The sequence below is a fragment of the Mustelus asterias genome, chromosome 18 (genome assembly GCF_964213995.1).
Source record: "Mustelus asterias chromosome 18, sMusAst1.hap1.1, whole genome shotgun sequence".
NCBI classification, from domain to species: Eukaryota; Metazoa; Chordata; class Chondrichthyes; order Carcharhiniformes; family Triakidae; genus Mustelus; species Mustelus asterias.
Genome location: NC_135818.1, coordinates 12672854 through 12686866, shown reverse-complemented (window position 1 = coordinate 12686866; position 14013 = coordinate 12672854). Strand labels below are relative to the sequence as shown.

Genomic DNA, 14013 nt, shown 5'->3' with positions numbered 1-14013 from the left:
TGTTCTGTGGGGACTTTGGCACTCCTAGCCTGCACTGTGGCAATTAAATGCTGTTATCATCAATGGAAGCAGTTTTACTGACAGCGCACACCTCGCTAAAGTAGACTTATCCGCTAACTGCTCTGCCACTGCCTAAGGACCATGATGGATATTCAGGGTCAAAATGCAATTGATCTTAGAATTTGTGAATTAAGATATAATGGGGGAGAAAAATCAAGTGAGCTTGCTGAGTGTGAGATAATGAAATGGGCTGGGAATCGGGAAAATGGAAATCAGGCCACAGCCAACAAAAATAACTATGAGCAACTAAGATGGAAGCTAGAGATCTGAAGGGTGATGGCCTGGCACAGGGGAACATCAACGCTGGAGGAATGATAATCTGATAAAATCTAATTCAACCCTAATCACTTCCAATCTAAGAAGTGTGTCTCTCCTCTGTTTGTATGATCGAATTATAAAACAGTGATGAGGTTAACTCTAAAGCACAATCTGGTCTTCAAAGGTATTCTGGTAAGCACACAAAGAAATGGGACGTAGCAACTGCAAACTGAGGGCCAGTCCAAAGCTGTGCAGGTTAGGTGGATGGGCCATGCTAAATTGTCCCTTAGTGTCCCAAGACGTGCAAGTTAGACGGATTGGCCATGGGAGATGTGTGGGGTTAGGAAGATACGGCCCGGGTTGGAGAGTCAGTGCAGACCAGATCGGCCAAATGGACTGTAGGACACTACACTGTAGGAATTCTAAATGGAATTAACTTGGTGTTTTCACCTGCGCAGGTCACAGGTATTTAGCAACATTCCTTACTTGGCCTTAGGGAGAGGAAATATTTAGTCAGCATTTCTGCTTCTAACCTCCTCTGGAAAGTGAAAGCTCCCGCTCTGCCCAAGACCACAAAAAAACTACAAAAGGTTGTGAATGTAGCCCAATCCATCACGCCAACCAGCCTCCCATCCATTGACTCTGTCCACACTTCCCACTGCCTCGGCAAAGCAGCAAATGTAATCAAGGACCCCACGCACCCCGGACATTCTCTCTTCCGCCTTCTTCCTTCGAGATAAAGGTACAAAGGTCTGAGCTCACGTACCAACCGACTCAAGAACAGTTTCTTCCATGCTGCCATCAGACTTTTGAATGGATCTACCTCGCATTAAATTGATCTTTCTCTACACCCTACACCCTAGCTATGACTGTCACACTACATTCTGCACTCTCTCCTTTCCTTCTCTATGAACGGTATGCTTTGTCTGTATAGCGCGCAAGAAACAATACTTTTCACTGTATACTAATACATGTGACAATAATAAATCAAAGCAATGAATGAGGACAGCATATGATTCCCCCTCTGGTTAACATTTCTGCCAACACTGACTGGGGTATCTTACTTTACTTCTGGCAATAGTGTAAGGATGATGATATTGGAATAATATTGATTCAATACATCTCTTTGCTATCACAGAATCCCTACAGTGCAGAGGAGGCCATTCTGCCCATTGGTGTACACCAACTCTTACCCAGGTCCTATCCCCGAAGCCCCACGTATTTGTCCTGCTAATCCCCTAACCTCCACATATTGGGACACTAAGGGGCAATTTAGCATAGCCAATCCACCTAACCTGCACATCTTTAGACTGTGAGATGAAAACCAAGCAGACACGGGGAGAATGTGTAAACTCCACACAGACAGTGACCCGAGGCCAGAAACAAACCTGGGTCCCTGGCACTGTGAGACAGCAGTGCTAATCACTGTGCCGCCCATTGCATTCATAAGATTGGGTTTTATTGAATTGTAGCCTGAAGTTTGTAAGACCTAGAAAGTGAGCTCAAGAACTTACAAATAGCGACACAATCTGAATTTACCACACCATTCCTCCATATCGAGTGCATGAGTCAACTCAATATTGCTGTCATCCTGTTCCCAATCAAGAGAGCATCAGACACTACAGGGACGGCACAGTGGCAAGCACTGCTGACTCTCAGTGCCAGGGACCTGGGTTCAATTCCCTTGGTCGCTGTCTGTGTGGAGTTTGCACATTCACCCCGTGTCTGCGTGGGTTTCCTCCGGGTGCTCCAGTTTCCTCCCGTGATCCAAAGGTGTGCGAGTTAGGTTGATTGGCCATGCTAAATTGACTAGTGTCAGGGGATTAGCAGGGTAAATATGTGGGGTTACAGGAATAGGGCCTGGGTGGGATTGTGGTCGGTGCAGACTCGATGGGCTGAATGGCCTCCTTCTGAACTGTAGGGATTCTATTATCCTCTGGACTACAGTGGGTCTGTATGTAGCACACTCAAAGATACGCGAGTGTTATAGAATTTTTTGTTCTTACCGCTATATTTTCCTTTAATATATTCTGCTGTAGTTTCAGATTTTTCTGACTTCACAGATGCACTTTTATGTCTTGAGTGATATTTGGAAGCAGTCTGAAGCCATAGACTTGTGCATGTTGCAATGTTCCTGGGTCACTGGAGATCTTCATTATCCCTATCTAATCTCTGAATGTGATTTATATGTCTCTGTTTGAACATGCAGACTGACTTTGGAATTCTCCAGCAGCTTGGAGAGAATACAGAGGAGATTCACAAGAATGATTCCAGGGATAAAGAACTCTAGATATGCGGATGGGTTGGAGAGGTTGGGAAATTTTCCTTGGAGTAAAGAAGGCTGAGTGTAAATTTGATACAGGTACTCAAGAGTCCAAGGTGTATGGACAGGGTAAATAGAAAGAAACTGTTTCCACTCAAGACAGCATCAAGTATTGCAGGGCACAGAATCAAAATAAAGTAGTAAAAATGATGTGAGGAAACCTTTTTCACCCAGAGTCTGGAATGAACTTCCTGAGAGGGTGGTGGAGGCAAGTTCGATCACAGTATTTAAAATGGAATTGGATTGCTATGGGAATAGAAAGAATGTACAAGGCTACAGGGAAAAGGCAACAGAGTGGGGCTAGTTTGATGCCCTTTCAGAGAACCAGTGCAGACTTGACGGGCTGAATGGCCTCCGTCTGCACTGTAAAGATTCTGTGATTCTGAGGTTAACTTCCCTTCACCGTGACTGCCAGGATAGACAGTTGCTTTTTACAAGTTAGTGATCATTTCAACCAAAATATGTTTGCAGCAGAGGGGTGTGCGTTGGTGACACTGCCATTTCACCAATCAGGTCATGATGCACCCGTCTATTTATAGATTTGCCTTCAATTGTTTACCAGGAAACAACAACCAGATAAAATGAGCTGCACATTTTGCATAATCTTGGACAGCAACAAGATTTCAGAGTACAGGTCAGCAGAGAATGGCCTAAACCATCTAGCAAGTGTGTACGAGTGACATCTATTGATGTAAAGTCAATACTGTAGCAACGTTTGAAAGAAATCACTTGTGCCCACAGGTTGCCGAGATACCTTCTTGCCGAATGTAATTAGAGTCACTGGGCGGGATCTTCTGGCCACACTCGTCCTGAAATCGTAAAATCCCACCCGAGGTCAGCAGATCTTTCTATGGACCACCCCGCGCCTGCTACGATCCCCGTGGCGGGGAGGATGGGAAAATTTGCCCTATGGAAGGAAGTCTCACAATACCAAGTTAAAGTCCAACAGGTTTATTTGGAATGTCGCCCACCCGAGGAAGGAGCAGCGCTCCGAAAGCTCGTGGTTCCAAATAAACCTGTTGGACTTTAACCTGGTGTTGTTGAGACTTCTTACTGTGCCCACCCCAGTCCCACGCTGGCATCTCCACATCATAGCTACCACTGTTGCCTTATAGAGTCAGAGATATACAACACAGAAACAGGCCCTTTGGCCCAAGTCGTCCATTCCAACCAGGTTTCTCAAATTAAACTAGTTTGCCTGTGTTTGGCCCATATTCCTCTAAACCTTTCCCATCCATGTATCTGTCCAAATCTAACTGACAGGCCAACCACCTCTTGGATAAGTAGATGGATGGCGAGATCTAGTTCTGGTCATCAGCTAAAACTAGCTTTGGATTTCTTGCTTGTTCAGTGTCTTGCTATTATTACTGCTGTAGTAAATTGAACCTAATCTTCCCAATGATATTTCAGAGTGCCTTGTGACCGCGCTGAAGCTCCTTTGCACAATGTGCTTATTTATTTTGCATGCAATTGGCTGCACTGATCAATGTGCGATCCCTGCTTGACATCATTTGAGCTTTCATGCAAGCACTAACTGCCTACTTTATATGTGGCTATTGATTAACCAACACAGAATCCAAAGCATTTAACTCTAAAACCTACCAACGTACCCTTTGAAGTTTTCATTTCTCCAAAGACCATTAGGCCTTTGGCGAATATCCTCTTCTGAAATATTCATAATGCAGAGCGTACACACCCTACCCTAGCTCAGAATTAAAGCCCGGTACAAATCCTACATCAAAACTGCAGCGGACCATGCCTGTACCTACTGGGCATGCCATGGGTTGGGCGAATTAGCCATGCTGAATGCCTGGGGTCATGGTGGGGGGGGGGGGGGGGCAGGGGGGAGGGGGGGGGTGCGCTGGCTGGGCCTGGGTAAGATGCTCCTGGAGAATTGGTGCAGACTCAGGTGGTGCGCTTTGCTGGCCGCACTCACCCCAAAACCAGAAAATTCCACCCGAGGTCAATGGTGCCCCTTCTGCCCCTCGCCTGCTCCTATTACTGTGGTGGGCAGAACAGGAAAATTCAGCCCATAGAGATATACAGCACAGAAGCAGGCCCTTCAGCCCAACTTGTCCATGCTGACCAGGTTTCTTAACTAGTCCCATTTGCCAGCGTTTGGCCCATATCCCTTTCAACATTTCCCCTCCATGTACCTGTCCAAATGTCTTTTAAATGGTGTCATTGTACCCGCCTCTACCACCTCCTCTGGCAGCTCATTCCATATACACACCATCGTCTGTGTGAAAAAGTTGCCCCTCCGGTCCCTTTTAAATCTTTCCCCTCTCACCTTAAACCTATGCCCTCTAGTTTTGGACTCCCCTACCCTGAGGAAAAGACCTTGACTATTCACCTGATCCACGCCCCTCATGATTTTATAAACCTCTATGGAGGTCACCCCTCACCCTCCTACGTGCCAGGGTTAAAAAGTCCCAGCCTATCCAGCCTCTCCTTATGATTCAAATCTTCCAGTCCCGGTAACATCCTTGTAAAATCTTTTCTTTGCACCCTTCCCAGTTTAATAACATCTTTCCTATAGTAGGGCGGCCAGAATCGTACGAGTAAAAATTCATCAATGGGCAATGTGCCCCTGGGTACCCTCTCAACCATGCCCTCCCCCCCCAAGCCAGTGCCTTACTCGATGGGCCGAATGGCCTCCTTCTGCACTGTAAAGATTCTACGGTTGTATGACAAAATGGGTGGGTAGGTGCAAGTATGGGGCTGCTTTCAGTCCAATGCCCTCTTTTTAGGTAAATGGTCGAGAGATAGTTTGACGTTCTGTGCTTGGGTAGTTTATCCTGTATTACTTGCGAGTGCTGTAAATTGCTTTGCATGCCAATTTGGAAATGTTGCCAAGCACCAGCTGGCATTAATGCCAGATGCAAGCAGCACACTTCAAAGAGAAATGATGTGTACTGAAATGTCGTCATTTTAATACCAAGCCCAGCCTCAATCTTGTTCCTCATTCAACATAATATTCGACTGCGTCTCGACATGGATGCCCTGCCTCTAAAACTGAACGGGATTTGATAAGCCACAAACATGGAGCAAGCCTGCCATCGGAATATCATTACGAATCACTTCTGCTGGCATCACATTCTCTAAACATGTCCTTGGTCTCATTACACTGGGTGTAATCTACACCTAGTGATGTCACCCTCTACACAACATGATATCCCAGCATATCCTTTTGGCAAATATCAACATCCAGTCCAGTATCGAAGGTGAAGGAACAGGGAGGACAGAGCGGTTGGAACAAATTGTGTCCAGAGGGTGTGTACACCACGTTAGCTCCAATCTCAGGGTCCCTGTCCTCAGACAACCTTCAATTCTGCTCATTGCGTCAAGGGGATTATACAGCTGAGGGGCGGGCGGAGGGGGGGGACAAAAAGTAGGGCGAGAGAGGGGGTAGCTTGGGAGGGCAATGAATGGGGGGGGTAACCTGGGCAATGAGTTGGGGAGGGGAGTGGGGGGAGAGGGAGTAATGTAGGGGGACAATGAGTGCGGGGAGAGAAGGGGTAACCTAGGGGGACAATGGGTGCGGGAGAGGGGGTAATTTAGGGGGCAATGAGTGAGGGAAGGAATAACTGGGAGACAATGAGTGGGGGAGAGAGGGGGTAACCTGGGGAGGCAATGAATGGGAAGAGGAGGGGGGGGCAACCTGGGAGGCAATGAATGGGGGGGGGATAACCTGGATGGGGCAATGAGTGGGAGAGAGGGTAACCTGGGGGGGGGGCAATGAGTGGGGGGAGAGGGGGTCACCTGGGTGGGGCAATGAGTGGGGGGCGAGGGGGTAACCTGGGTGGAGCAATGAGTGGGGGGCGAGGGGGTAACCTGGGTGGAGCAATGAGTGGGGGGCGAGGGGGTAACCTGGGTGGGGCAATGAGTGGGGGGAGAGGGGGTAACCTGGGTGGGGCAATGAGTGGGGGGAGAGGGGGTAACCTGGGTGGGGCAATGAGTGGGGGGAGAGGGGGTAACCTGGGTGGGGCAATGAGTGGGGGGAGAGGGGGTAACCTGGGTGGGGCAATGAGTGGGGGTGGGGAGAGGGGGTAACCTGGGTGGGACAACGAGTGGGGTGAGAGGGGGTAACCTGGGTGGGGCAATGAGTGGGGGAGAGGTGGGGAAATTTGGGGGCAATGAGTGGGGGAGAGAGGGGATAACCTGGGGGGAAGATGAGTGGGGTGGGGTGGGGAGATGAGTGGGGTGGGGAGATGAGTGGGGTGGGGAGATGAGTGGGGTGGGGAGATGAGTGGGGTGGGGAGATGAGTGGGGTGGGGAGATGAGTGGGGTGGGGAGATGAGTGGGGTGGGGAGATGAGTGGGGTGGGGAGATGAGTGGGGTGGGGAGATGAGTGGGGTGGGGAGATGAGTGGGGTGGGGAGATGTGTGGGGTGGGGAGATGTGTGGGGTGGGGAGATGTGTGGGGTGGGGAGATGTGTGGGGTGGGGAAATGAGTGGAGGAGAGAGGGATAACCTGGAGGGCAAAGGGTGGGGTGGGGTAATAAGTGGATGGGGCAATGAGTGGGTGGAGAAAGGGGTTAACTTCCCTTCTCCCACCTTAAAGACTCCCCCGCTGTGCCGTGAATCACCGTCTCTGGGTGGGGAGCTGGGGAAAGACAGCCTCACCTGCCAGGCTGTTGTAGCACTCAATCTCGCTGCTGTCCAGCGCCTTCCTCTCCTCCTCGCTCAGCCTGTTTCTCCCGCAGCCCGGCTGCACTGGGGACGGCTCCGGCTCGCTCGCCGCCAGGAAGCCCTTCATCTCCAGCAGCGCCCGGTGATACTTGCCGATGGCTTCCCGGAATTTCTTCTCCTTGTAACACTGGTTGCCCTGGCTCTTGAAGTCCAGCGCTCTCTGGATGCTCTCCTGCGGCTCGGGCTGGCCGTGTTCACCCCGGATCACACTCAGTGCGCACTTGGACACATTCACAGAGCCCCCTGTTCCTCCACCTCCACCCCCTGCTGCTGCCCCACCAGCATCTCCTGGTCGCCCAGGGTTGGAGATGTGCTTGATGCCAGATGGCTTTTTATCTTCCATCTCTTAGCTGCTCCTGAAGATCTGGTTCATGATGCTGCACACACACACAGCTCAGCTCCTGTGCTCTGTCTGCCTGTCAGTCTGTGTGTGTGCTTGCACCCGCTTGCTGGAATTTTCCAAGTCACATCCACCCAAGACCTGCCCTGCTCCTCTCTCCTGTTTGTCTGAGTGTTTTTTGGAGATTCTTAGCTCTGTATTTCTGACCCGGAAGAGCTGGAGCTATCCACACGTAATCCAACCTGATTTCAGCTTCTAATTAAAGCGATAAGCGTCTGGAAAAAAAATCACAGATCACAGGAAGAGTTGCGGGGTGGGTGGGAATAGCCCACAGAGGCAAGGCTAATTTCAATTTACATTGAAGGAGTATGGATTCATACCGCTCTCACACACAGCTTACAGAGTCCAGGCTAATAAACCCAATTCCAATTTACATTGAAGAAGTGTGGATTCATACAGCTCACACACACTGCTTAGAGTCCAGGCTAATAAACCCAATTCCAATTTACATTGAAGAAGTATGGATTCATACATCTCACATACGCACTCTATACAGAGACCAATAATAAACTTGCTGCCATCTGTCTTTTGAATGGACCTACTTCATATTAAGTTGATCTTTCTCTACCCCCTAGTGATGACTGTAACACTACATTCTGCATTCTCTCCTTTCCTTCTCTATGTACGGTATGCTTTGTCTATATAGCGCACAATAAACTTTTCACTGTATACTAATACATGTGACAATAATAAATTAAATCAAATCAAATAAAACTTCAATTTACATTGTAGGAGTATGGATTCATACATCACACACACACTGCTTACAGAGTCCAGGCTAATAAACCTAACTGCAATTTACATTGAAGGAGTATGGATTTATACAGCTCACACACACTGCTTACAGAGTCAAGGCTAACAAACCCAATTCCAATTTACATTGAAGGAGTATGGATTTATACAGCTCACACGCAAACTGCTTACCGAGTCCAGGCTAATAAACCCAGTTCCAATTTACATTGAAGGAGTATGGATTCATACAGCTCACACACACACTGCGTACAGAGACCAATAATAAACCTGCTGCCATCTGACTTTTAAATGGACCTACCTCATATTAAGTTGATCTTTCTCTACCCCCTAGTGATGACTGTAACACTACTTTCTGCACTCTATCCTTTCCTTCTCTACGTACGGTATGCTTTGTCTATATAGCGTGCAAGAAACAATACTTTTCACTGTATACTAATACATGTGACAACAATAAATTAAATCAAATCAAATAAAACTTCAATTTACATTGAAGGAGTATGGATTCATACATCTCACACACACTGCTTACAGAGTCCAGGCTAATAAACCTAACTGCAATTTATATGAAGGAGTATGAATCCATTTTCTTTTATTCATTCATGGGACATGGGCATCGCTGGCTGGCCACCATTTATTGCCCATTCCTCCAAGGGCAGTTGAGAGTCAACCACATTGCTGGAGTTACATGTAGGCCAGACCAGGTAAGGATGGCAGATTTCCTTCCCTAAAGGACATTAGAGAACCAGACAGGTTTTTTAACAAGTGACAATGGTTTCATGATCATCAGTAGATTCTTAATTCTGCATATTTTGTTATTGAATTCAAATGCCACCATCTGCCGAGGCTGGATTTGAACCCGGGTTCCCAGAACATTAGCTGAGTTTCTGGATTAATACCACCACGCCATCACCTCCTCTCAAGCATATAATTCACACATTTGGCACGGCTAAACTTCAGTTAGGATTGTATGCATTTCAATAGCTTGATTGCTCTAGTTTACTGCAGGGTGTTTGTTAAAACACACACCCCAGACCAATAGTCTTTTCAAAAAACAGGCTTCCATATCGTTATTGCTTTTGGAGTATCCATCCTGAAATTCCCTCAAATCTGGGAGTGATTTGTGTTGTGGGAATCTGCAGTATGTTGCTCAGGCGGCTACATTTCCACCTGGGAATTAATTTGAGTAAAAATTCATCAATGGCCAATGTGCCCCTGGGTACCCTCTCGACCGTGCCCTCCCACAGCCAGTGCCCAATATATACCATCTCCATGGAGAATCGTTGGACAAGTAGTGGGAATCCTAGCCAAGTTCCATACACTGCCCACCCCTCCAATCTTTCCTCTCCAACACCACTCCCTTCCCATCAAAGTTAAAACCAGTTCTGCATCTTCAATAAACTGCGTCAGTACAACCAATGGTAAATTGTGGGATCTCCCTGGCTTTGTTTAACTCACTCTGCACTTGCTACCAGAAAGGCATCAATTTCAAACCAGTCAACCAAACTAAAAGCAAAGCACCAGGGATGCTGGAAATCTGAAATAAAAGCAGGAAATGCTGGAAAAAATCAGCTTCTGTGGAAAGAGACACAGAGTTAACTCTTCAAATCCAATATAACTCTTCTTGAAAACCAGAGAGAGGTATGGTGGCACAATGGTTAGCACTGCTGCCTCACAGCTCCAGGGACCCGGGTTCAATTCTCGGCTTGGGTCACTGTCTGTGCAGAGTCTGCACGTTCTCCCCGTGTCTGGATGGGTTTCTCCCATCCCAAAAGGTTTCTAATTCCAGGGGCTCTGGGTTGCATGGTGGTGCAGGCATTAGTACTGCAGCCTCACAGTGCCAGGGCCCTGGGTACGATCCCTGTCTTGGGTCACTGTCTGTGTGGAGTCTGCACGTTCTCCCCGTGTCTGCGTGGGTTTCCTCCAGGTTCTCCAGTTTCCTCCCACCATCTGAAAGACATGTTGGTTAGGTGCATTGGCCATGCTAAATTCTCCCTCAATGGACCCAAACAGGTGCCTGAGTGAGGTGACTAGGGGATTTTCACAGTAACATCATTGCAGTGTTAATGTAAGCCTACTTGTGACACTAATAAATAAATTAAACTAGATAGGAACATGCTGCGTTTTATGCTGTTGAAAAAGGGGGCGGGGCATGAAAAACAAAATAGTAGGTCATGGATAGGTTAGAGGGCAAGAGCAATTAAATGACAAAGATGTAATGGAACAACAAGACAAAGGGAATGGTGATGATCGTATTAAAGTCTAAAGCTTTGCACCAGAATAGCAGAATAAAGGTCAGTGTTGTCTGAAAGCAAAATAGCAGAATGTGTTAATAGCTGAGAAGAGGCCAGTGCTGTCTGAAAGCAAAATTATGAGATCAAAATACAGTCCGCCAATTGAGGAGAGTGTGAGGGCAGATAAAGAAAAGTTTTCTGTTTACATATACTGCCAGACCTTCTGAGTTTGTCCAGGATTTTCTGTTTTTATTTCAACTCATCACCTGTCTTGTGGTAAACCCTACTTCTGACAAGTTTTTTTTTGTCTTTAACAGGTTGAAAAAATACAAACGTCAAGCTTTCTAAGTATGTTTTTCTGTTGCCCTGCTAATCTCCCTGACACTAGGGTCAATTTTAGCATGACCAATCAACCTAACCCATACATCTTCAGACCGTGGGAGGAAACTGGAGCACCCGGAGGAAACCCACAGAGACACAGGGAGAACGTGCAAACTCCACACAGACAGTTACCCGAGGTCGGAATTGAACTGGATCCCTGGCGCTGTGAGGCAACAGTGCTAACCACTGTGCCACCCTGTTAATGTACACAGCTTTCAGAAATGTTCCAATTGCTTCATGTGAAAATGGTTACAGTCGGGTGTAGTGGCTGTTGTTTTGCTGAGGATTATGGTAGCAATCTTGTAGCAATGTTCCACAAATAGCGGTAAGGCAAATGTTTAACCGAATAGAACACGTCATACTCAAATACAAGAGTCAGATTGGACTCGGTGCTGCCAGACCTGCTACATTCTTCCAGCATTTTCTGGTTTTATTTCAGATTTCCAGCATCCGTAGTGTTTTGCTTTTTTGCACAATGTTTTGCCTTTGATCCTGTTAACAATGACATGAGTTGATCAGAGCTCTTAAAAATATACCCGTGGTGGTTTGAGATGTATAATGGGCATGTTATAATCAGATGTGCTTTGTTCTGAAGATTATGCCTTTCGACAAGTATGGCAATGTGTTAACGTTAAAGCTTACAATGTAAATATACATTTCCTTTGACCATGCATCTTACTGCAACTGGTCACTGATCATATACTGGAGCTTCTGATGACTAAAGTTTATTTATTAGTCAGAAGTAAGGTTTACATTAACACTGCAATGATGTTACTGTGAAAATCCCCTAGTTGTCACACTCCGGCACCTGTTCGGGTCAATGCACCAAACCAGCATGTGGAGGAAACCCACGCAGACACAGGGAGAATGCGCAGACTCCGCACAGACCGTGACCCAAACCAGGAATCGAACCCGGGTCCCTGGTGCTATGAAGCAGCAGTGCCACCGTGTCACCCAGTAAGTCAGTAGCTCATTTCTGATAGCACAGTGGTTATGTTACTGGATTAATAATCTGGAGGAGACATGTGTTGAAACATCACTGCAACCGGTCTTTAAATTCAATTAAATAAATCTGGAATTTAAAAAAAAACAATCTATTAATTAACGGTGAACTTGCATCTAAAGCTGCGCTGTTTAAAAAAAAATCTAGTTTACAAATGCGTGGTGGTGGCCTCCACTTGACTCCAGACCTACAGCAATGTGGTTGACTCTCAAATGCCCGAGCAAGCTAAGTTGTATTCAAGAAGGTGGCAGTTTGCAACCAAGGGCAAGGAGGGACTGTCCTTGTCAGTGATGTGTATATCCTGGCTAGGAATAAGAAAAAAAATACTGCCTCCTTACTTGGTACAGAAGAATGCAGTTCAGATGGAATTTAACTTAAATACCGCATATCAGACTGAAAAATCTGATTCTCCTGTCGGCTTGTGTATCCTGCATTAGCGTTTAATAGTGATGTGCAGCGTGATGTCTTTGCATTGGCAAATGCAGCTGATCTTCCTTAATTAGGATCAACGTAATCCATAATCCTCCTGATCCATCAGGTAAACTGTTATATGTGACATGAGCTCTGAAGCCTGATGTAATGCTGGCTGCTGATACCTCTGCATACCCCAATAAGGATCTTCTATTTCCAATGTGCAATCTGAGTTTACTACGAACCTATCTACCATATATTGCACTTGATGTGGCGTCAACTCCAACTGAATGCGTTATCTAAGTTGGGGTAGGGATACAACAACATTGGATACTTACAGTCAGAAATAAACCACATTCATAGAATAGAATCATAGTAGCCCTACAGTGCAGAAGGAGGCCATTCAGCCTATTGGTGAGATGTTTAGCACTGGTACCACACAGCACCAGGGAACCAGGTTCAATTCCGGCCTTGGGTCACTGTCTTTGTGGAGTTTGCACATTCTCCCCATGTCTGCATGGGTTTCCTCCAGGTGCTCCGGTTTCCTCCCACACTCCAAAGATGTAGAGATTAGGTGGATTGGCCATGCTAAATTACTCCTTAGTGTCAGGGGGACTAGCTGGGTAAATACATGGGATTAATGGTTTCATGATTCTTAATTCCAGATATTTTTTACTGAATTCAAATTCCATCTGCCGTGGCAGGATTCAAACCCCCATCCCCGGAACCGGGTGCTCCGGTTTCCTTCCACAGTCCAAAGATGTGCAGGTTAGATGGATTGGCCATGCTAAATTTCCCCTTATTGTCAGTGGGACTAGCTAGGGTAAATGCATGGAGCAATGGGGATAGGCCTGGGTGGGATTGTGGTTGGTGCAGACTCAATGGGCTGAATGGCCTTCTTCTGCACTGTAGGGATTCTATGATCCTAACATTAACTGAGTTCCTGGATTAATAGTCTCATGGTAATAAAATTAGGCTTCCCCTAAATAATGTATCTCTATGTTTACAACTGAGAAGTTAGTTGCACCAAAATAAAGTATGTGTTTAACTGAAATACTTTAAGATAAATGTTGACGGTCATATGCAGGATAAGGAAAGAGATTTAAAACTCCAGTCATATAGAATTACAGAAAAAGCATTAATTGGTGTAAACCAAGCCTCAGAATTATGAACTGTCTTTAATTGGATATTTACATGGCAAACAAAAGACAACAACGGAACACAAAGATATGCTCATAAAAATGTGTCTCAAGAACAAAATATTTCTGAATTATTCATTTTATTGTTATTGATGTACTGAACTTCAAATATTTTGCCATATGGAAATTGAGTAATAGAACATCAGAACATTTTGACACCCTGTATATGAGGAAGGAAAACAACTGATAGTACACAGTGTTAAGGTTTCTTCCTAAAACTGATTGTGTTTAGCACAAAAGTCAACCTCCGTAGACATGCTTACAAACTGAAACACGACACACTGTACAAAGTAACTGTGATAG

The 14013-nt window shown here is 46.2% G+C and overlaps 1 protein-coding gene and 1 long non-coding RNA gene across 2 annotated transcripts in view; one reads left to right on the top strand and one right to left on the bottom strand.

Annotated features, from left to right (window-relative positions):
• Positions 1 to 7841, bottom strand: part of ttc9 (tetratricopeptide repeat domain 9) — a 94573-nt gene extending 86732 nt beyond the window's left edge. Inside the window, exon 1 of the mRNA XM_078233418.1 lies at positions 7267 to 7841. Within this exon, the coding sequence (XP_078089544.1) occupies positions 7267 to 7675 (409 nt within the window). The 5' untranslated portion in view covers positions 7676 to 7841. The remainder of the gene's footprint in view (positions 1 to 7266) is intronic.
• Positions 1 to 14013, top strand: part of LOC144506965 (uncharacterized) — a 521793-nt gene that overhangs the window by 280341 nt on the left and 227439 nt on the right. The gene's annotated exons all lie outside the window — the stretch shown is intronic.